This window comes from Neolamprologus multifasciatus, chromosome 12 (genome assembly GCF_963576455.1).
Source record: "Neolamprologus multifasciatus chromosome 12, fNeoMul1.2, whole genome shotgun sequence".
NCBI lineage: Eukaryota > Metazoa > Chordata > Actinopteri > Cichliformes > Cichlidae > Neolamprologus > Neolamprologus multifasciatus.
Genome location: NC_140450.1, coordinates 10,670,878 through 10,696,028, shown reverse-complemented (window position 1 = coordinate 10,696,028; position 25,151 = coordinate 10,670,878). Strand labels below are relative to the sequence as shown.

The window sequence follows — 25,151 nt, the reverse complement described above, 5'->3', positions numbered from 1 at the left end:
AGGGATAAAAATGCTGTGTAGTCCCACATAAACCCGCACGTATGATTAACTTACCGTACTTTGAACTAAAAAATGTCATTTGTTTTATTATAAGGCCATTCACTAAAATAGTATTCTTTTCATTTCATGTTGAGTGAATTAAAAGGTGACTGAGTTGTGACAGATGCACACTTTAAAAAACATCTCCTTATCTTTGCCACTTATTATTAAGAACCCCCCCCCCCACACACACACACACACACACACACACACACACACCGATGTTTAATCGTTTTCATTTATATTATTTGTACCAATAGCTTTGGGTAATGTAAATAATTCACACACTTTCACTGAGAGACAAAACAAAAAAGTGCCACATGGGGGCAGTGTCTACCAGGCAAAGTGAATTTATGGACGTCCTTGTGCAGTGCACCTCTTTCCCAAGGAAATGCTTACCTGCTATATGTAACACCATTTAAACAAAGCTTTTCAGCTTTTATTCAATTTTGAATCGATAAACAGTACTTGGGATGGAAAGTGGAGCGACCGCATGTAACAATTTTCTGATACTGGGAATATAAGTTCAATAATCGCGTTATTAATCATCAGAATAATTGATAATGGAATCCCGTGTAGTCTCTCCCACACTTTATTGTCTATGTGTCCTTTATAGGTGGCTATGTTGAGGCATGCAAGGTTATCAGTGGAGAAAACAGAGGAAATTTTACCATTTATGTCTCGGTTAAATTATCCAAAGACTTGTTGTATTTTTTGTAGTTTATTAACTTATAAGTTGGACATTAAACTGACTTAAAATGCATAGAAGTAATTTCCCCATTCAGCCTTTAACTGAAAGTATGAGTGTGTATGAATGCGAACAAAGTCAGGATGATATCAGTATTTTGCTGGCATTACTTTTGACTGAGAAACCACCGAAATCCGAGCCTGACTCCTGATATCCGAACATCATTTGCGGTCTTATCTCAGACTAGCGGGTCTTGTTGTGTGCAAATATTTGCCATTTGCTTTGATAAGACGGTAAAATTTTAAGCATTGGAAAATTCAATGACTCCTTGGTTTGTTCTCGATTATAGCTACTATTAAAGACAGTGAAGTTAATTCCTCAATATTTTGAGAAATAAGTAAAACTTTTGCTGTTTTTTGTTTTGCTGGGAACACTTTGTATTTATAATCACTGACAATAAGATACAGCTTAAGCTTAAACTGAATGCCATAAAAACATGAAGAACTAAGACTCCTGCTGTATTTTCATATACAGAAATGGATCAAAGTACTTATGAAATGTAAATTCATGCAGGAGAATGACCCCTTTCTTCTTCGTGCCCTTGCGCTGCACTGTTAATTATTAACTAGAGTTAACATCATCAACAGTCAGGCCTCTCTTTAAAAAAAAAAACCTAAACAATGTACCTGGTTAAAGTTTTCACAGGTTAATCATTATGTATCATCTTAATTTGAAGTAATTATGCAGTGAAGAAGCTCTGGGATTTGATGCCTATAATAGTCACGACTTTTCTGGAATTTGTAGACTGCATATAGAGCGTTATAACTGTATGAAACGCCTCTTATTCACTAACACAATATGTAAAACTCCTGACTGTGACCTCAGCACATACTTTAAGCCTTAAATCATGTGCTGAGGCTTCATCTTATCAGCTGTTATGTCTCTGCCGTTGCTCCCCGCAGGCGCATCGGTCTGTTTCCGATTGGAATCAATCAGTCATCGAGTCTAGAGAAACTCGCAGAGCTCACGGCAGGTTGATTTGTGTCGTCTGGGCGGATCGCGGCGTGCTGTTGCTCCACCCTCGATTATTCAGCCTGGTTGACGTGCGGTTGCTGCGCAGCTTGTGAAGGCAGAAGCGTACGAGAGGGATCGGAGGGTGACTGCTGGAGCTCAGATTAGTGTTGTTGTAGAGAGGAAAGAAAAAAACACTAATCCAGGTTTGCACGCTGCAGGATTACAAACACCCCAGTGCTTTTTTCCCCCAACGCGGAGGACCGCGCTGAGAGCATCTGCTTGAAGACGTTGTTGTAGAAGTTTGTGCTCGGAGTTTTGAGAGTAGTTACTGTTGGGCTGACCGAGCTAGCCCGGCTGCCCGCTGTGCCTTCCTCTGTCCCGGCCAGCCAGCCGTAAGTGAGCCCGCTGTCCTGCTCTCCTTCCAGCTGTGGTGAATCATGGCGCTCAGAGCCAGAGCGCTGTACGACTTCAACTCTGAAAACCCCGGAGAGGTGTCGGTGAAGGAGAATGAGATCCTGACTGTGTACAGCGAAAAGGACATCGAGGGCTGGTTCGAAGGGGTGAACAGCAAAGGGGAAAGGGGACTGTTCCCCGCTTCGTACGTGGAGATCTTGCGGAACGATGCCGCCTGCACCACTGTCAACAACAACAGCTGCAACACATCTGGGGACGCTAACCCGGACTTTAGATACGCCAACATCCCATCCGGAGGTTTTGACGGCTCTTATAAACCTAAAGTTGAGAACTTTTCTAAACCGTCTCCTCCTGTTTTCCCCGCTTTCTCACAGCCGCTACAGCAGCAGCAGCAGCACGGCTACCAGCAGCCCAGCCAAGGCAGCGATGATGACTGGGATGATGACTGGGATGACAGCTCTACTGTGGCAGATGAGCCAGGTACTGTAGGAGGACGGTACCATGACTATGAAGGCAATGGACCGTCCACTTACAGAGTGACAACATCATCAGCGCCACGAGGTAATGCTCAGCAAGCCAAGAGCTCTGCTACAGTGAGCAGGAACCTGAACAGGTTTTCGACCTTTGTGAAGTCAGGGGGAGAGGCGTTTGTGCTCGGAGAGGCATCCGGCTTTGTGAAGGATGGGGATAAAATCTGCGTGGTGATGGGTAATTATGGTCCAGAGTGGCAAGAGAACCCTTACCCATTCAACTGTGCGATTGATGACCCCACTAAACAGACCAAGTTCAAGGGCATGAAAAGCTATATTTCCTATAAGCTGACACCCACCCACACACAGAACCCGGTGAACAGGAGGTATAAGCACTTTGACTGGCTGTATGCTCGGCTAGTGGAGAAGTTTCCCGTAATCTCGGTGCCACACATTCCAGAGAAGCAGGCCACGGGGCGCTTTGAAGAGGATTTTATCTCCAAGAGGAGGAAAGGCCTCATATGGTGGATGAACCACATGACCAGTCATCCTGTCCTGGCCAGGTGTGATGTTTTCCAGCACTTCCTCACGTGCAACAGCGCAGACGAGAAGGCCTGGAAGCAGGGGAAGAGGAAGGCAGAGAAGGACGAGATGGTCGGAGCCAACTTTTTCCTCACCATCAGCCCCCCGCCGGTTCCGTTAGACTTCCAGGAGGTGGAGAGCAAAATAGATGGATTCAAGACTTTTACTAAAAGAATGGACGACAGCACCTTACAGCTCAATGCCACCGTCAGTGAGTTTGCCCGAAAGCAGATCAGTGGCTTCAAGAAGGAGTATCAAAAAGTAGGGATGTCATTCAAGGTCCTCAGTCAAGCCTTCGAAATCGACCAGCAGGTGTATTCTGCAGGACTCAACCAGGCAATCTCCTTCACTGGGGACACATTTGAAAACATCGGAGAATATTTCGCCGAGCAGCCCAACAAGGATCTCGACCCAATCATGGATTTGTTAGCTCTTTACCAAGGACATCTGGCAAACTACCCAGACATCATCCATGTTCAGAAAGGTAACCACAGTCATACACTTTTACTAGATTTGTGCCCTCTGAGGAGCCGCAGCTATTTTGCTTTACGTCTTTGGATCCTTGAGACATCAGTGGGGAATTTATGATGATTACAAATGAATTTTACGCAGTAAGCATAAAGACCAAACTGAACTACAAAGGCAGAAAACTATCAGATACACACAATTCAAATTCAGAATAATGTGCTTAAAATGTTTCATAATCCCAGTGACCCACATATACACTTAAAGTAAAGCAATATGGCAGCTGTGGGATCATTAAGACTTCAGTTTCAACCACAAGTTTTTCTGAGGTTTCAAAGTAGAGAACTAAGCATCTTTTCTTGGTGTGACAAGATAAACAGGGTAATTTTGTCTGAGGCATATTTGCTGTTGTTAAACTGCAGTCAGGTTTACACAGGCTATTGCACTTTGCCAAACAAATAGCCGTTGTTTGCATTTGGAAATTGGCTTACATGCTGCTGCCTCTGTTTGTCCCACCTGTTGAAATGATTGGGTGGAACCCTTCGGCCTATGTTTGAGTTTCCATTGCTGGTGAAGCATCACGTGTTAGTGGACGGAGAGAATGTCCTTCCACGGTGAAGCCTCGTCAGTCTTTGCACAGATTAAGTAAATTGTTAGACTAATCTAGGCCATCCTCCTACAGTACCCTGGCCCAGCAATTGTTCATTGTGTGGCAAAATGTCACTCATGAGAGGATACACTGTTATACAAAAGGAACTGTGGAACTGCTCTCACAACCGCTGCCATATATGCGGTACAGTTAATGCAAGAGAAAAACAAAAAGCAAACCACACCTTTGGTCTGTAGGTCATACCTGACAGACTGTTTTCCGCCTTTGTAGTTACAAACTGAAAGTCCTGCCTCAAACAGTGCAATGTGGGACATGACAGAGGACACGGGCTAGTATGCTCTCACAGGCTAATCCTTCTCATTTTTGTGCACAATCCCACTAAAAACATCTTACTTGTGCTTCATTGTTAAGACATACAATTTTACAAAAGGTGCTAAAAATGGCATTTTGCCAGTGCCACTGCCCCCAAACCACTGGGTCCTTTCACTCCACAGTTGATGACAGAGAGTGCGGAAACAGGACAGACTTTGTAGTGGCTGCAGTGGGTCACAAACATCCCCGTCACTTCAAATCAAGATCACCACGTAGGCCACATACAGCTCCAAATAAGGCGACAGCCATTCACACAGTCTGGTGTGATAAGCCCAGCCCAGTTCCACAGATAAGATATTTGGAAGACCTTGCTGCAGGCACAATGTTGAGAAAAGATCAAGGAGTAGTACAAACACACAGCGGTAGAAGAAAAATAAAGCTGAAGGAAAAGACATGATATGCAGGAGATTAAAGGAAGAGCATATTGAATCTAAAATTGCTTTGATCTCATCTTGTTCCTTTATTCTGAGTCCAGTTGAGCCAGTTTTTTGGGTTCCATATGAGCTTTCATTTCCTTGTAATCATTCTTTTAGCCAATAATCAATTTCAAACAAAATTACAAGTCTGTTCCAGCTTATCATACCTATTAGAGGCTGTAAACATTTATAATCCTACATAGAAGAACAGTTGACGTGCTTACTGTACATCCAGTATTTCCAAACGTGTGCTTGTTTATGACACCTGAATTGAAGCCTGTCACTCAGACTGCCTGAGGAGCATTAAATGCAAATATCTACTGCAAAAGTATTCATGCAGGTATCATCATATTCAGCCTCCAGTGTATATTTATGATGTCTACTCACTGTCATATCACTGTTTGAGGACACAGCTGTGGGGCTGGGAACGTAAAGGTACACCAGCCACATACATACTCATTAGTAATACTCTTTAATAATGAGTGTTATTTTTCAATTTTTCATTGAACCACCGTCACCACATGTAGAGGAAGTGTGATTCTTCTTTCCCATCAGCCTCTCTCCACACCTGAAAAGAGGACTGACCACATCCTTTGTTGTCAGAAGCCAAACTGCACGTTTCTGGAGAAGTGGTGCACAAGTGAAATCGGCTGGGATTGAAAGACAAAAAGTTAAAAGAGGATCTATATCATGTTCATTTCCTGTTTGCATTTTTATGTGTAGACTCCACTAGAGTAGCTTCACATGGTCAAAATAATTCTTTTGTCCAGCCCCTTCTCTTCGTCCTCTGTCTGAAGCAACGCATTTGATCTCCTTTCTACTTCCTTTAAAGCCCGCTTTCTTCTGATTGGCTGGATCTTGTAAACAGAAGGTTAAAACGCCTCTGTGCTCGCAGACGTTTTATGCCTGGTATATCCATATTAAGCAGAATTTATGGTTCAGCAGGTGTAGCATGTTCACAGTCTGTTGGCAGTGTGGGGATGGCCTTTCTGCCTGCAGAGAGCTCTGCTGTCAGATGGAGGCAGTATAGAAAGTATACGGTGCAAAAAGTCTGCAGTGTTATTGGTCCATCAGCCAGCCATGGAGAAAGGCAAAGTTATAGCATATAAGAGGCTGAAGTGAACTCTGAAATAGAGTCTCTAGAACACGGTGAAGCCTGAGCTTATGCCACACAGGGATTATTTGAACATATGCTAACCCCATTATTTGAAATTTTAGACATATTTATTAGCATCCACGTGATAACAGCTTAGGGAAATAATGACATTTAACTTTAGATCGCACACAGAGAGACAAATCACAGTGTCTTGACTCCCTTTTTGGAAGCTTATCTCCAGAGGTAGTCTTGCACTGATATGATGGTTTCTATCTCGAAACGAAACATACCAAAGCAGCTGCTTGTCAGACTTTATCAATACCTACATTCCATTTTTAGCCTCCTGTTCCTGTCTCACTGTGGCCAGAGACTCCAGACAGGTTTGAATGCAAGTGACTTGTGAAATGTGAGCTTTCCCACAGAGGGACATTGACCATCACCCTATTGATCTCCACCTCCGCAGGGACCAGATTAGCTGTTAGAGTGCAGCCTGGCAGCAATAGTGCTAGCTCACACTATTGACATCATATATGGCTTTGCTTTCCAAAGCTGTTTAGCTTTACTGTAATCTAATATTGACGCCCTAAGTATTGTGTTGTTTCTAATAACTTGAACCTCTTGAGAGAAGAGAACGTTTATTGTCAGAAAGTTTATTGTTAGAAAGTTTATTGTTTAGGGTCTTACCATGCAGGATTAGCGGTGAGTACAATTTGTGTTGATTATCAAAGAATCTGCAGCTGTTTTTTAAGCAAAGACAGAACAATTCGAATGCTTTTGATCGGTTTAAATAACATCAAAAGAGAGGAAACATGAATATTAATATTAACAAAGAAAAAAACCCAACTTTTGACTGCATATGTTTCGGTCTAAATTTGGTTTAGCTGCCACCAGTATGTAGAAGTGAAAGCACATCTTTTTTTTTTTACTTGTGTGCTGACCTTCTGCATTAGCCAAATTTAAACAGAAGACGCTTCTGCTGCTGAAAGTTCCTGTTCAGATAAAGCTTGGTGTGAAAAAAAGTGATCTTGTAATTGGTGCTTCTTTAAGGAAAACACAAAAGAGCACAACTTTATGCTCTGAGCTGTGTAGTCACAGTGATATAGTCAGTAATAAGTCAGTAAAAATGCTCAGTCACCAAGTTTTCATCATGTTTATGAAGGAGGAGGAGTACTATAGATAACACATTATTGTATTTCGATGTAAAGAGGAAGTTTACTGGTGCTATCTATCTATTTTAAATCCCACAGACTGTTTGCAGAGCACAAATTCAGTAAGGGAGAACCTAGAAGTCAAGCTGAACCCTTAATACTTTTTCTTTTGCCTCCTTATCCTTATTCACATTTTTTTATTTATGCATTTTATTCCCTCCTTAATTTTACCAGTTCAGCACATCCTTAAGATCAGTATTTTCTCTGCTCTCATCAGTTTTTATCACCACATGGTGTTATAAAACAATGGCAGGCGTGCAAAGGAAACCATCGATTTACAAGGATGTCAAGCTTTCCTGCTGAGTCAGCCTTTCAGCGTGCACTCCTGTGCAAATTCTGCGGGTCTGTTCTGATATATTGTTAAAGCCTATTTAAATGTGCAAGTGGATGGCAGAGGTGACAGAGTGATGAGAGGGGCATTGCAGCTGGTTGTGCAGGTCACAGGCTCACTGTAGCTTGGTGTTGTGTAACTGGTGATTATATAAGACCTGAAACGGCTTCCTGCAATGAGCCCAGGAGGGCTGGGTGCCACCTCCGTGTGGGGAGGACTTCTACACAAGCGAATATCAGGACTAACCTCGTTCATCACTATCTGTGATGTTGGGTTTGTGCATCTATTAGTATTTATATATCTAGCAAATATAAAATAAGCTTCAGCTCAAATATAATGAGTAGATTCTAAAACTGGAAGGTAAAGAAGCCATAAGGAGAAGTAAGTAAGAAGAACTAATGAGAACTAAGACATCACATACAATTTGAATATTAGAGTTTAGAACTAAACAGAGTGTTGAAGAAATAACTAAAGAAAGATCACCCTGCTCACTATTTTTGTTCCAATAAATACACTATATGTACAGCCACAAATTGGGGTTAACCAGAGCAGCAGACCGAGCATGAGACAAATGAAGAAGAGTGTGCGTGCAGGGTGGAGTGGGTGGAGACGGGTATTAGGGGTGATGCATGACAGAAGGATTGCAGCAAGAGGGAAATGGTAGTGAGAGCTACTGTGGTGTATAGTTTGGAGGTGGTAGCACTGATAAACAGGACAGGAGGCCGAGCTGGAGGTGGCCAAGTTTTCATTGGGCGTGATCAGAATAGACAGGATTACATATGAGTATATCAGAGAGACAGCTCAGGTCGAGTGCTGTGAAGAAAAAGTTAAAGAGGAAAGGTTGAGATTCAACTGTAAGAAGCAAATAAGCTTCATAAAAATGTTGATGCATTGAAAGAAATTCTTAGGTTTTTAATGATTGACTCATTTTACCTGGTGTAACTTATAGCACTTAAATAAGTAGCCAGTGTATGAGTGCTGGCAATAAAAAGACAGATTAAGAGCAATAATAATGAGTCACATGAAGACTGCTTGAGACATGCATAGCTTTCCATTAATCTGATGGCATTTCAGCATGCCAGCCTCATGTCTGATTGAGCACCTGCTGACTTTTCTGTCTGAGTCATGGAGCAATCACACTAAGACCTGATTTTTATTTCTGCGGGGAAGCTTTGTAAAGCCTACGATGTAACCTAAGGAAGTGGCCCACGTTGCCGCCAGCATTTATGCTTGTGCTGATACATTAAATGCAGATTGCCTCATGGTCATGTCCCAGTGTTTTATATGGGATGCCAGTCAGAGAAGGAAATAAAAATTCCGGGGTTTTTTCCCCTCCTGCATCCAGCTGCATCCACTCAACCTGACCTGACATTTCTAAGTAGGTGGCAGAGTTTACAGGGTAGGGTTTCAGAGGGGTTTTGCACTGAAGCATAGATCCCCATTAAGTTGGACCTGCATAACATTTTCATATCATTTTTAACACAGTATTAGCCTGAACTGACTTGTTGCTTGTTGATTGGGTCAAAGTTTATCAAGCCCAAATGTACCCAGCGTACCAACGTTATTTTAAGACCTATGAAGTTTGCAATGTTGCATCTTCCACACCTGAAAAAAAGCTTCTCTCTGTGATCAGCAGCTCTGTTTGTGCAACAGGTCTGCACAACTTACTTGCAGCTGTGAAAATCATGTAGCTTTCCATATTACACTCTATATTACACTCTACAGTCTCCACGGTAACCGTTATTCTGTCTTAATCCGTTAGTGGGCTTTAAAACAAAGGAAGCCGGAGACCTTTAAGGTGCAGGTAAACACCATGTTTCCGCTATCATGCCGTCCATCAGTCAAATTTTCAGTTTACTTATTTAAAATGTTTCAAAATTGAGATAATGACCTGAAATTTTGACCTATAGATTGCAAACATTTTTTTTCAGTGGTGGAAACAAGCATCCATACTTTCAACATCTGTGGTTAACTTGATCTGTTTATTTTTTCCCCATACCCTTTCACCTCTCTTTCTGTCATATTCAGTCTGCTGTACATCACACTAATCTCAAATATCTGGGTTAAACTTCAGCTGAAGGAACTATAGCCAGAAGGCAAACTGAGCAGATTTTGGTGGGGGGAAGGGCAACGCGTTGTCTTTTTTGAGGGAGGATTTTCAACATTTTTTTTCTCAGTGTGATCAAGTTTGGTCTTTGGTCTTACAACTCGAGTCTAAGAAAAGAAACTTAATGGAAACAAAAAAGGTAGTGACTTAGGTCAGTATGCCCTTTGTGGCGTCACATTTCAGGAAACAAGTAGGCTGCCTCTGAGTTCTTGCTGAGTGCTGGTGACTCAGCTCATATAACGACAAAAAAAATTCCCATGACACAACAACACAGGAAGTTTTGCATGCCTTAAGGCTACAAATCACACCTCCAGACTCTGCTCTGAAGCCAGGATTATAATTGGCCATGCTGTTCACGCTATTTCACCGCTCTTGCTACATCTCTTCAGTGTCAACACTCAGTAACTTCCACATATAGTACGTCTTACACTGGTTTCCCACGTTTTAAAGCATGGGGCAAACCAGTGTTTCAGCAAGGACCAGTGAAACACATGTTTAGAGCACATTATTACTTCAAACTATTCAGGGCTAAGTTACTTTGTGAATAATTTTAAGTGTTTGTTCCATCAAATGCCAGAACATGTTGAAAAATTCCAAACACAGCATCATATTTTGTCCACTCAACAATCCATAGAAAACACAGGGAACGAGCAAGTCTTCACAATCAGAGACCTGAACCACATTCAGGGATTTTTGACAGCTTTACAGCTGATTTCATGCTGTTTAAAAGTCTAACCGAAACATTAAGGCCAAATTCTAAGAACCAGGAACCAAAAAATGATGTACGCACACATAACTTTTATGTTCGCATCCTCACCAGTGGCTCCATGGTCTGTGGCTTTCCTGTTTCCTACCAGCTGTGATATGTGACCATATTTAAGTAGTGAGTTCAGAGAGAACATCATTTCCCACCACTCTCTTGCACTGTGCAGCGTAACATTAATTTCTCATGACATTCATTCCTTTCAGCTGGTCAGCAGTTTGATAAGTCATCAGCCACGAGCTCCTGTTGTTGTGATTCTGCTTTCCGCTCTCAATGAACCATCTGTCTGGAAAGTCGGAGGCTAATTTCTTATGTTTTGTCTCTTTTGACTGAAGGCTTGTTTTGTGGCACTGAAAAGGTAGTACTTTCTTGTAAAGGAAGTGTCAGTTAAGCATGAAATGCAGAAATGCAGGGCTGTAAACCATCATTTCTTGTGCTCTAATGCCGCAAGACCCCACCACAGCGATGATGGAAAGTAGCGCTTTGTGCATGTGCGACAAACTCGAGCAGGCATTTGTGCAACTTTCAGTATGAGTATGATTCTGTGGATTTGTTGCAGTGGGTTTTTGTTAGGAGTTTAGTAAAGGTGCAATCTTAGTTTTTCACGCTTTCCACAAATGCACAGCAAACATCCAACAGTTGAAGTCACACAGTTATTAAAATGAGTGCACTGTTAGTCCTAAATAGCCCTGGTAGTTGGGAGAAACTGCCAGAAAAATCCCTTAAATGGTTCGAGGCTTTGAAATGACTTAATAGATATTTTTAGAGTTGTGCTCCTAAATATAGATACAGAGAGCCTGTCATGCTCATAAGTGTTCCCACTATTTTTGGTCAGTTTGATAAGTTAAAGGTTAAGCTTAAGGTTTTTTTTTTGTTTTGTTTTGTTTTTTTTTGGGGGGGGGGGGGGGGGGTGCTAAAAAAAAGAGTTAGAAAAAAAAAAGAAACATGCTTGTGGTTTTGTTTTGTCTGGTTGTGTCTGCATGGGTTTTTTTTTTTAACTTGACTGGAAGACTTATATGTACAGTGTATGCTAACAAAAATCTGGGACTTTCTGGAATTTTGTGTAAATAAACAATTTGTACAGCGGTTGAACTCTTATTAGTTCAGAATGGTAGGAAAAAATTAAGGTTAACACTGAAATTTAATTAATTTTTTTCCATCTGAATCTCATCCGATTCAGATGGGGTGGACCCTGGATAGGTAACCCTCCTGTCACAGGGCTAACATAGACCACCATTATCACCAGTTAACTTAACAGACCTCCCTGCTGTGAAGTTTTAAATACATGCTCTCTCTACATTTTATTTCTAGCAACATATTTGCTCACTGAGCAGCATATTACATCAACTAGCAATTATTGTTTTGCCATTGCTGAAGAATAAATAACTGCCCAAATATAGCAAAATAGAGCCAGGCTACAGGTGTGGCCAATATCAGGTAGTGACAACAGCAACTTGGAACTTGGTGGAAAAACCATAGATGCTACCATGACATCACCCAGTGATTCATCCTTTCTATTGTTACTATTAAAAGGGACACTAACTATGGGTAGCAAACAACAGGATTGAAATAAAACGGGCCTACCAGAGAAACTGAATAACCAACTCTTTTGAGTGTTATTTTTTGAGAGTGTACACTCTGTAGGCACAGTCACCAAGCACAATCATCCCAACTCCACCTCTGGTCTGCACTTGTATTGTACATGAAGTCATTCATATGGTCCTGTCACGTGCTTTAACTGTGATTTTTCACTGAGATAACCGTCATAGCGGAACCACTGGACTTCCTTCTTGGGTACTTCTAGGGATCACGCTGCAGGAGTTCCCAGTCCTGCGGTTAAATGTGCCCAGGTGTGGCACACAGTGACTCAAAACAGACACACCCCTAACCTTGAATACATTTATTTAAAAAATATTACCCCAAGTGCTGATGTCACAAAGGTGAAAATTTGCTATAAATACTGAAACTACTTCCTTGTTCCAGGCTGTAAATATTCAAAGTTGGATATATAGTGGCCAGAAATTTGCATTTTGCAGTTCTGGTTTCCTCATGTTGAAGTCGGTGGGTTTTGAGGTGATTTAGACACTTTCATATTTTGTTCTACAACACAAGTAGGTCAGTTAATGCTCCACTTGTTAATTTTGTACTGCAGGTTTAGTGGTGTGCGTGCTTTTCGTGGACTAGAAAACAGAAAAATATGTATTAGTTTGATTAGAAAAGAAATATGAAATTCCTGCTCTTTTTAATCCCCCATACAGGAGCGCTGACAAAGGTGAAAGAGAGCCAAAAGCACGTGGAGGAGGGAAAAATGGATCGGGCACAGGCAGAAGGAATCAACGAGCGCTGCAACATCATCTCCTTCGCTACGCTGGCTGAGATCCAGCATTTCCATCAGATCCGCGTGCGAGACTTCAAGGCGCAGATGCAGAACTACCTACAGCAGCAGATCACCTTCTTCCAAAAGATCACGGGCAAGCTAGAAGAGGCTCTGCAGAAGTACGACAACGCGTAACGGATCGTTCGCCTCGATCCGTCGGTTTAGACCTCGCTGATAAATGGCCAAGCGCTCCCTTTGGCCAGCCTGCGGCATCTTGACAAACAACAGCCAGTTCCTCACACACAAACACACACATACGCACAAACACAGACACACTGCTGATGCTGCTTATCCAGCAGGGAGGGATTTTAAAGGAGATTATGGTCCAGTAACAGCAAAATTTCAACCAAATCCAGGTTTCAGTGTATGTTGGGCCACATTTTCTTGGGCACTGGATGTCCTTGTTTTAGAGACGATGGGTACTTGGGAGTTGGGTTAATTCCTTAAAAAAAACACTCAAATTCTTTTAGATTTCTCGAGAATCAATAAAAATGATGGTGCACCAGTTTGGTATGTGGGTGAATTAAATAACCTTGTATTCACTGCTGCCTAAACATCTGGTGCGAGATGTCCTACATTAAGTGTTTTTAGCCTTAAAACTGTGGTTTGAACTGTTGGAGTGGCTGCCGCGTCAGCAGCAGCGGTGCTGTCGTGGCCAACACACTGCCTTCTGGAAACACTCGAGCCCTTCCTGCTACACTTCTTCTTGGACAAACAGGACAAAATGTTTACAGTCTCCTCACTGTCACCACTGTGTCGCTGTGCCTTCTGATCATGTATCTCTGGTTATTTTTGTTAATAGCTACTTCAAAGCTTTATATACTGATTGTGTAGAAATATATTGTATTTGTTATTATAAAGCTACAAATTTTGCAGTCTTTGTTGGGAAATGATATCAGATGATTATTTGAGGACTTGTTTCTTAACACTTGCAGTGTGACGACTACAGGATCAAAGATTACCTGCTCTGATAATGATCATGCTTTACTTACCTACACAGCAAGCTGATTTTAGGGGAGGAGGATGATGGACACTTACTGTAACCATGCCGGATGCCGGTTTTCGGCCTTAGTTTTTGGGCGTAGTGTTCATAGGCAGGCTGTAAGGGGGTTCGGGGGTTCCTCCCCTGTTTTAATAATGCAGTCCTTTTGATAGCACACTGATGTTTTTAACATTTACGATGCTGGCTGCATCGTAAGGAGATAAATGTAGAAGCAGAGAGGCAAAAATAAATTCCTTCTTCACAGAAATATTGTTTGGTTCTTTGCATTTCTCAAGTACTTGACAAAACTCAATCATTTAATGTTACTTGGTTAAAAGCCAGCAGATAATGGTGTATGTGCTGCCAGCGGTCCTTCGTCGGCAGACAGGTCAGACAAGTGTCATGTATCCGCCTTAGCATTTCACAACAGCAAAATAACAAAGGGAGCGAACTGCACGGCTCTGTACGTTTCCTTGGCCGCGTCCCTGGAGGACCGCTGCTGCGTTTGTGTTTTATGCTAAGCTCATGCTCAGCTCACAGACAGATCTGCTGACAGCACAGGAGCCTGGGTGGCCATATGGGACATCTGGCCACTTTTAAAAGTGTCTGCAGCCGTGCCAGCAGCTGTGTCACTGTGCTTTACTGTAATTGCTCCCTGCGATAACATGTTCACGATGTAATATTTGTTCATCAATATGTTTAGCAGCCAGCAGGTGGCGACTCCTCTGGTTGCAAAAGGGCACATGCTTTTATAGAAGTCTGTGGAAAAACAGCCCCCGCTTTCCTTTCTCTGTGTCAATTTTCTGATGAGCTGATGGGTTCAGCTGCTAGTTTCAGGTCACACTTGCAAAAACATGAAGTTTAAATTGCAAATTACAGTCTGTGCAAAGGGAACTACCTGCATGTTTGTTTAGCAACCTAAGGTTTGATAGTTGAAATCTGGTGACCAAAATCCACTTTGGGGTTGCGGAACGAGATCATCTGGTGTAAAACTTTAGCAAATTAAACCCCTTGTGACACCGGAGCGGCCAAAAGTAGCTGCCTCATTAGAGTTTGAAAGGGGAATTATCCAGGGTGTGACTGCTGGCTAACAACTTTTCAGTTTCTGGTTTCGAGACCTCAAAATGATGGCGCTGAAAATGCTCAACAAATGCTTCATAATTTGACTTTAGTAACCAGTGGGCGACATCCATCTTTTATACTGTTCATGACACCTAAATGTCTTCTGTCTACAAAGTCTTGAAACATTCTCTCAAAATGTACAGATATACTGATGCTGTCAGCGTTAATCTCGTTAAAATGATGTTAACGGCATAACCGCGGCGTGGATTTTTCTGCCAATTCGACCGAGGGTGTCCGAGCCGAGAGGCTCGAACCGGTGTTGTGCCAAAAAGTGATTGTCTGCCAAAAACTGATTTCCAATGTTTCTGTGTATTTTTTCTGTGTAATATCTTTACGTATGTTCGTAAATACACTTCGGTGAACAGGGTTTACAAATTATCCGTTTTTCAAGTATCTTTACAACTCTGTGTCATTGTACTTACATTATAACCAATCCGGTCCTTTATCCCCACTTAAAATATTTTTACAGAACTATAGTAATATTTGCTGCCATTTCTGCTGTCCTCTTGGCCCACTTACTCTTACAAAAGACATTTTTAATGTTAATGAGATTTTTTTTAACTGCATAAATAAAGGTTCTATAAAAGTCGCTGCCAAAAACTGATTGCGGCTTCTACCTTGTTACATGAATGTTGTTTGTGGCTCAAGATGACTTTATGTCATCCATAAGCGATGCATTTGACATATGTTTCATATATTATAGCCCAACAAGTTACTTATAGCAGTTTAAATACAAGCAATCAGTTTTTGGCAAATACCGGAAATCAGTTTTTGGCAGACAATCACTTTTTGGCACAACACCGGCAACCTTCCGATTTTGCCGGTAGTAGAGGCTCGAACCGGCAACCTTCCGATTACAAGACGAACACCGAACTCTTGAGCCACGATCGCCCACCCCATTGCGTCCATTCTGTACTGCTTATTCTTATCAGGGTCTTAGCTGGTTGTATCCCAGCTACAAGACATTATATAAAAGTTAGATTTATATTTTAAAAAAATTATGGTGATAGATGAAAAATCAGAGGATCGCTGAAGGTGTCTGTGAAGGTTCTCAGTCACATTCTACTATGTGAGGATGAAACCTTCAGCGATCCTGAAGGTTTCATCCTCACATAGTAGAATATCTTATCCAAATTTACAAGAGTCATTATCAAGATACTGGTGATACTGAAGTAGGAATTACAACATGACTTCCTCTTCTGGGGTTTTTGTGGTGATGCTTCAAAAAAATTGTTGAGACAATTCACTTCAAAGTGAGGGACAAAATGACACGTGGGAGCACTCGCCTTCTCTTTTCCTGTTTTCTTTAGTTTCTGTTGAAATCGCTTTCCTCTCCAGCACAAACTCAACAAGATCCGTTCAGCCTTTGGAAAGCTCACCCTTTGGAAAGCTCATCCTTCAGGCGTTCTGTCAGTCTGCCAATGCCTGAGGAAATGGGTGCTCCTGTTTTTACATTTGTGTTCTGGCTGGCCTGAAGCTTTGGGGTTTCTGAGTGTGTAAAACTCATAAATATTAGGCAAAAGAGGTTCGTTGAGTAAGCTTAAGCACTGCTACTCTTTTTACCCGTGATTGTGAAAAGTACAAACGGTCATGATTTTAAAATCCTCCGTACACACACATTTATCATCACGCGATTGTATCGTGTATTTGCAAGAGTGTGTCTTTGTCTAATGTCATCGTAAAGTCTGCAAATGTGATCTGAAGAAAAGGGTTGGTGGCGCTGGTGGGCGGTGACGGTGTTTCACTCACCGCAGTCTAGCCACTGCAGGAAACAAACAGCTCTTAACTGACACTTGGATTGCTTGTGAGACAGAACAGTGTCAGCAGCTGGCCACATTCCACAGAGAAAAAACATCAAGTGTGCAAAACCAACAACAAGCAGAGCAGCGCCGGAAATACCGGCCGGGGGGGTTAAGGGGTTACAGCAAAGCACGGTGCGAGCGTAAATGCTGGTAAGTAAAAAACACGGAGCAAGAGTCGCTGCATTTCAACACTAATGAAAAACATCATGTGTCCGAAATAAGTTAGCGCTGCTCCTCTGAGACTTGGCTGTCTTCCTTTTGGATTTGCAGCGGATCTCTGGAATTCGCAGAATGTAACCCCAAATATATTCGGCATCCTTTCCAGCTGCTCTCACACGAGGAAAAAAGAAATACTTAGATAGCATGCTTTCACCTTTTTCATCAGCGAACAGCTGTTTCACCTTTTTAAATTTATTTTTTATTAAGAAACCATATTACTCTGTCAGAATTTTAGTAATGCTGACAGGAGGAAGAGTATCAGTTAAGTAAAAGGCATTTCTCCTGCATATGAGCCGGCACCGGCGCTGCATTTAACCACATTAATGTCATTAAAACTGAATCAGTGTCTCGAGGTCCTTGCCTGTGTAAATGATATCTTTCAATATTCAGGTCAGATTCTACTGATTCAACTGGGACAAAAAACACTGAAACACAACCCTCTTCAATGAATCCTCTATAACTGGAACCTACCCTAAAAACCTGTGCAACGTTTCACATCTGCTACTCCTAACTCGTACGAACTGAATGGGTCGCTTCCTTCTTGAGAGCTCTTGCACTCATATGACATAATTTCACCCTGAGTGCCATTGTAAGTTTGACCCTGGCTTCCTCTTATTGCTCCAGCTCATTAAAGGCTTACAAACGTTACATTATAATACCAGGAAATGCCCTAAGGCAAACTGCAATGATTTCATCCCTCTCATTCGTCTTGTGATATTACAGAATTCAAAGAGGAAGAACAAAACCAAACACAGGATTTCTGTTAAAGGAAATGGCTTGTTTCAAATGGCAGTACAATATTTCAAGCTAAGGTGCGACTTTGAAATAACAGAACATGTTGTTCCTGCTTGCCTGTTGAAACTGCTTTTGTGGCTTCAGTTGTTTCAGTAACGTATGATCTCATCCGTGTAATCCAGGACTGTGCGCTTGTACTTGGCAAAAGGTTTCTGGTATAATTTCATCTTCTGCAAATGTGCACAGAGAACAGGACAACTTGTGAAGATTTTAACACTCCAACGCATGCTTATGGGATAGAAAATAGTTTTGTTGTCTTCATCAGGTGCAGCATATACAGAAAACATTTTAAAAGATTAGTTCAATTTAACTTGGTTTAAAGCTACAAGACCATAAACCCAACCCATCCTTGTGGGTGTCTCATTAACTGCCATGAATGAGAGTCAGTAGCTTGTAGAACCTGCTTTAGCAGCAATAATTTGAAGCTAATATTTTCTGTATGACTTTATCAGTCTTTCACATCACTGTGGGGTATTTTTGACCCACTCAGCTTTACACCCTTCCATCAGTTCATTTAGGTTTGTGATCAATTGTTTATGCACAGCTCTCTTAAGGTCCCACCACAGCATTTCAGTCAGGTTGAGGTCTGGATTTTGACTGGACCATTTCAACACGTTGGCTGAAATAGAAAAGAATCATCCTGCCGGGCATTCCTCGGAGTGTTTGGGAAAGTTGTCCTGTTGGACGACCCAATTTCAGCCAAGATTTAGCTGTCGCACAGATGGCCTCACTTTTGACTCTGGAATATTTTGGTATACAGAGTTCATGATCTACTAAATGGCTGCAAAAAAACAAGCCTAAATATCACACGTTCACTGCCGTGTTTGACAGTTGGTTTGAGGTGTTTGTGCTGATATGCTGTGTTTGGTTTTAACTAAACATAGCACTGTCCATTATGGTCAAGCATCTAGACTTTGTTTCGGTTTGTCCAAAGGACATTTTTCCAGAGGTCTTGTGCTTTGTCCAGATGCAACTTTGCAAACCCAACAGTTCTGCCACACTCGTTTTAGAGAGGCTTTCTCCTGATAGCCCTTCTAAGCAAGCCATATGCGTTCAGTCTTTTGCTTTGCGTGCTTTTACTGTCATGGTCCTGGGTCATGTGACCCAGTATTCTGAGTTTCTTGATGTTTTTGTTATTCTTTTCAGTCTAGTTTCATTTCAGTTTATCTAGTTACACTCTGTCATGCCTAGGTTACACTTTTAGTTCATGATTTATCAAGCTCCCCATTTGTCTCATCCCCGTGTGAAGTTTTTTGTGTCAGATTGTCATGTTAAGTCTTTGTGTGTTTATCTGTCATGTTTCATGTCCAAGTTTTCTTTGTTTGTCAAGTTCGAGTCATTTCTGCTTCTCGTTATGTTTCCCGTTTTATTTTGAAAGGGCCTTGTGTTTTTTGTTTATTGTATTTAGTTTCACGTCCCTTGTCCTGTCATTATGTTAATTGTTGTCAGCTGTTTTCCCCATGTGATTCCTCTTCCCTTGTTCATTCCTTATGTGTATTTAGTCTGTGTGTTTCAGCTCAGTCCGTGTCCGATCGTCTGTTATCCTCACCACAGATTTCATAGGTTTGCCTCATTGTTTCACTGTGTTTCATAGTTTACTCACAGCCCTTTGTTAACACAGTGTTCATAGTCTCCTTAGTTTCCCTAGTTTCATGTTTCTTGTGCCATCAGCCACAATAAAGGCTCGCTTTATTTTTAAACTTCGTTCTGTCTCCACCGTGTCTGCATCTGGGTCTACCTCGTTGTCACACCGGCGCACCCTGCTGTGACATTTAGTTGTTGACACAGTTGGATCCTAACTCTTCAGGTTTATCACTACGAACACCTCATCAATAAGCAGTTCTAGCCACTAGCTTATGTGATTTTCCCAAAACGCCAAACTACTTTTCTTAATAGCCAGAGTAGAATTTATGTCATGAAAATGATATAAAAGATATCAATTCTCCAAGTCTGCATAGAGAAAGAAATACACATAGATATAAAAGATCACTTCTGCACACTTCAGTGTTTCCTCAGGCTTGACTCTATCAGGTGTAATGCAGTTAATTTTACCTGCTTGAAAATGATGATCTCATTTCAGAAATTTCAGCTCTGTAAATTTTATTGCTTATAAAATCGCGCGTCACGTGTCTGCATCACCCTGCAGCTTCTTTGCCTGCGTAGCTGAACATCTTTCTTTCTTGTAGAGTTCATGCTTTTGGAATGTGATGTGTTTGCTTGTACTCAGCATATTCTAGCTGGAGGGGGGGGGGAGGGGGGGGATTCGAGCTGGATCTGTTTTCAGTTACTGGTCTTTGATCTGACACAGGGGAGAGATCCTGTCCTGACACAGCCGGCAGACTCAGGTGCAAAGGCGATATCAAGCACCGAATCTCGGGGATAAACCGATTCTCTTTCTCCTGGGAAAAACAGACAACCACTCCTCCCAGCACAGGATTCACATCGCAGTCTCAGTGGAACAATTTCTACATGAAAAAGTGTGAATGAAGATCAAAGAAGCATGTTTCATGTTAGCCTGGGAGTTCTTTTTTCTCTTTTAAACTGAACCCTAAGTGTATAGACTTCAACACCTCTGCTATTTCTCACAAAAATAAAAGCAAAACCATCCACATTTGTTATTTTTATTCACTTACTGCATATTCAGTGGCAGTGGAAAATTACAATTACATTCTTTGCTGTCAGTGTCTCGTGAGACGTGGTGTCATCACTCGGCTGGAAAGGTTGTTAAGTAGGGTTGTTCCCACAGCTTTAAAGATCTGAAGGTAGATAGCAGGATGACGTATAACTTGTTCCCTTTAAACAACCACTACATCTGAATACCGTCCTGTTTTGTTAGCTCATCGTGCAACGTGCCTGGAATATTTACACCCTGTCGTATTTTTGAAAACGAAAGCACCTAATTTTTATGAAAACAGTTTCGTGAGTACAGGATGAGCTATTGGTGTGAACGATTAATGAGGTGTTAATTAAGTCTATCAAGCGCTTGTGTTACTCCCAGGAGTCTGATTGTTTAGCCCACAGGGATACTGCTCACATACTTGAACTCAGAGAACATTGGCGGAATAAACCAAAGGAATTTTCTGATTTTAATTAAAGTCTTTATCTTCCCAACTTCTTCCCAATCAAGCTGACAGTAGAAAACGTTTCTCTTCTTTGTTTATCTATTACGGTTAACTCTACAAGTAGATCTGTTTGTGCTTAGAGATTTCTGTGGTTTAATGTTATTTTGCTCAAATCCAATGCAAGCAGTTCTTATTTGTGCAGGAAGTGTGATTAGGCAAACATGCCAGCAGCTCCCATGAGATCATCCACTGACCTCAGCAACAAGCAGCACCCTGCCCACTGCTAGGGCGAGGCTAGTCCTCCTGGAAAAGGCTCAGATTTGCTACACCCTGCTTATAAAACATTATTGTAGGCTAAAAATTGCATTTGCTGTTTCTAAACCTTTCACTGTTCCTAATCTGATTTGGAATGAACACAGTATAGTTTCTGTAGGTGGCTATGGTCTGAAATAGCACTAGAAGCACAACAAAATATTTCATTTTTGGGTTTGTTTAGTACTGGTATCATGAAATGAACATCCTGCCAGAGGCACACCCTCTGGAAAATGTCCAAATACTACGTGCTAAACTTAAAGAGACCAGCTTGTGGAATTATTTTCTGAGGTGCTCTTTTTCTCTTTCCTAGGACAGAAAAAAGTTATAAACTCTTGATATTGTTTGAAGAAACATGTTAAGTCACTCGTGTAACACACAGCAGGAGATGATGCAGTTTAGGTCTGTTCTTGCTGCTGAAAATACTGTGTTTGGTTTAAGCAATGGAGGCGCCCGTATAGTGCACGGAGGAGGCAGGAAGAAACTGAGCACCTCTTTGTAAGTCATTGGACAAAAACCTGCACTATCTGCATATGTGGACATCACTCAGATTTGTACTAGAGAGCTTGCAGGGTTGGAACTGTTATCCAAAAACATTTAGAGCTGCCTTTCATCAGTCAGCAGCTTAATACAGAATCGCATTTAAATTTCACGGTCCTCAAAGGGTGAACCCCCATTTTGGCGACCCCTCTGACCTGTCCTCTATCGCTACCATCAGCCCACACAAATACTTGGGGACCTGATGACGAACATTTCCTATTTTGCTTCCTCATAGTTTACCTCTTGCATGAAAGCTTGAGTAAAACCGACACGAAAGACAACGCGTTTCCTGATGGGCTTGTTTAATCCACATGTAGCGCCACAAAAACAGAAAAAGAATCTTTTTCTTCTCCGCTGTGTGCAACATTTTCTTATTGCAGTCTCTAATGACTGTGACAACCTTCATGGATCACCAACCGAGATTTTAAGTTAAGCCCTGGATAAAAAATATGTAGGGTTTTTTTGCTTTTCCTTAGGGGTATACATGTGCGTGTATCCATACAAATGCAACATGGGAATTGTTTTATTTCTCAGCTGATACAAGGGAAGAGTGGAGGACATGCTGTATGTCCTGTACCTGGCAGAAGGTTCAGGAATGTGGGAGCACTCTGCATTCTTTAGCCCCGGTTTTGTTTTTATAGCCCTCACACAGGAAGCTCACTGCAGCAGGGCCTCATTCATGTTGTCTGAAAAACGCTGACTGCCATCCCACCCCCACCTCTCTGGCCGCTCTCCAAGACACACACACACACACACGCATGCATGCACAGACACACCAGACAACACACAACATGCATTTTTGTAGTTGTGGGCCACAGTGGATTCTCCCCTCCCCCACCCCCATCAGAGAGTTTCATTTATAGCTCTAATTACAATAAACAAGCAAGAAGAACTGGGGAAGAGGCAGCTTAAACAACGATTTTCTCAGTGATAGCAGTTAATCAAATACTAGCTCACAAGTTTTAATATGCATTTTTAATATTTCTTGTCTGCTCTGAATTAGACGGGGTTTTTTCGGTTATGTTTCCTGTAGCAAACATAGGTTTTCAAGTTGCATTTGCCAATTTTTACACAAGCTGGATTATAAAAACTAAAAACAAGTTACATTTCCCTGCATACTTTTTGATAATGTCACAGGATTCAGGGCGGGGCGTCTCTGTCTTCACTGAGTTTGCACATTTAAAAAACTTCAAATGTAACTTTGAAGTAAAAACTGGGAAATCGTAGGTTATTTTTTTCCTTTCCACCCTCTTACTCTCACACAACAACCCTATTAGCTTGACCATCTTTGTCTACTGCTACCCACAGACCTCAGTTCACAGGAAGCTGGCCTACCGAGTGACTACTGGTGGTCTGACTTTGCTTAAATTCAGCATGTACACTCCTCCCATTGTACGTGTTCACTGCTCAGAAATTAACTGATTGACAGTTGACCAAGATCAGCGCCTAAGCATACGTGTTAATGGGAGGAAAAAGTGAATATGTGTGACCAGTGAATCAGTTTCAAGATGACTCCAGATTTATCACATCCTCTCCATACTGTTCAATAATGATTTAATTTCGAGAACATGCTCCTCGGGGTATTACAGAGAGAGAGAGCATTTGAGGCCAAACAGCTGTTGCATGACATGTGATATTATCCCACTGTGGATGAATCTACTGACTAGATTTGACAGGGAGTCGTCCTGTCAGTGGACAGTCGGACTCGTGGGAATTGTCCGCGTGAGCGTGTGTTTGCATAGAGACACTGTTGTTGTTGTTGGAATCCCAAAAAGTTTTAAAAGCTGATGATCCAAATCAGGTCAGACTCGCAGGACCAAATCACTAAAATGTAGCCTTAAATTTGACACAGAAAAAAAATGTTATTTAGATCATATTAAAAACAAAATGTCCTGCAGCTTAATCATCAACAATTCAAGCAGCTTTTGGTTAAATCTAATAAGTTAAAATTGTTGCTGGCTTATTTGGCAAAGAATGCAGCCATTCAATGACAAGTAAAAAGGAACGAAAATACACACATGCCCCAAAGTGCTCTCATATGCTATATATTAAGCATAAGTGTTGACAAATTTATAGAAGAGCAACACATGCATGTCCAAGAAAAATCACTACACATGCAGAGCCATCCTTACAGACACTCAGAGAAAAAAGAAACTTTTAACAGGACTTTATGAGGTCCTTTGAAAAAAAGCAGCACACCCCATGAGTCAATAGACTGCAGAATCACCTTTAGCTGCAATAACTTGTAGTAATAATTTCCTAAATGATTTATCAGTTGCTGAAAATTTTCTGGATGACTTTTGGCCTAGTCTTTATGCTTCAGTTCAATCACCTCTGCAGGTGTTTGTTTATAGACAGCTCTCTGAAGTTCCTGCCACCGCATTTCAATCAGATGAGGCACTCTGACAGGGTCATTGCAACACTTTGATGAGCTTGTTGCATGACCCAGTTTTAGCCAGGCTTTATCTGTTGGACCGATAGCCTCACATTTGACTTCAGAATACTTTGGTATGCAGAAGAGTTCATCGATGACTCAGTGACTGCATGGTGCCCAAGTCACAGCCCAAGTCATCATCCCCCCACCACCATGCTTAACAGTTGGCTTGAGGTGATGTTTGGTTTTCATGAAAGGTGGCGCTGTGCATTGTGGCCAAACATATCCATTTTTGTCTCATGTGTCCAAAGGCCATTGTGCTGCCATGTTCTTTTAAGAGAGAAGTGGTTTTCTCCTGGCAGCTGTTTTCTAAACTTTAAAATTTAACATGCTAACTGAGGCCTGAAGCGTCTTGGGGATTTTTTTTTTGCATTGCATGGTCTGACAGTGGGGTTGAATATGTTGGGGGCATTTACTCCTGGGAATATTGGCAAGTGTCTTGAATATTTTCCACTTGTGCATAGTCTTTCTCGCTATAGAATTAAAGACTTCAAATTGTTCATTTCTATGCCTGCAATACGGGTCTGCTAAGTGATTCACACACACTTTATTTTTGACATTAATGTAAATTACACGATTACACAGTAGTTTTCCTGGCTAGGGATTTCTTTCAAAGTGTGCATCTATTTGCTTTCAGTGCCACTTCAGATCACATCAGCCATGCGCAGAGAAGGGAGAAAAGCACCACTCAATGCCAAAACATAGGGGGAAAAAAGCCTGTCGTGTCTGTGGATCAAGCAGCTAATCTCTTCCCCAGCAGAGGAGAAATGTATAAGCGCCCAGATTAAAAAAAGGGCGCCTGATACTCATCCCACATGGGTAAAGAACTCTGGGAAGGAAAAAATTAGATCACTTGCAGCGAGGCCTTTTTGTTTTACCCCATCATTTGCACAGCAGTGCTTTCTCCTAAAAGAAAACCATCTTGGCTTTC

At 41.7% G+C, this 25,151-nt stretch overlaps 1 protein-coding gene across 2 annotated transcripts in view; it reads left to right on the top strand.

The window, feature by feature from the left end:
* snx18a (sorting nexin 18a) overlaps nt 1-22,627 on the top strand; it is a 34,966-nt gene extending 12,339 nt beyond the window's left edge. Inside the window, exons 1-2 of one of the 2 annotated variants that reach the window (XM_085179196.1) lie at nt 1,690-3,691; nt 12,834-22,627. In XM_085179196.1, the coding sequence (XP_085035322.1) occupies nt 2,179-3,691; nt 12,834-13,087 (1,767 nt within the window). In that variant the 5' untranslated portion in view covers nt 1,690-2,178 and the 3' untranslated portion in view covers nt 13,088-22,627. Of the gene's footprint in view, nt 1-1,689; nt 12,479-12,833 lie in introns of those variants that run through there. The other variant, XM_085179197.1, reaches the window with a different exon arrangement.
* Nucleotides 22,628-25,151: the final 2,524 nt, after the last annotated feature.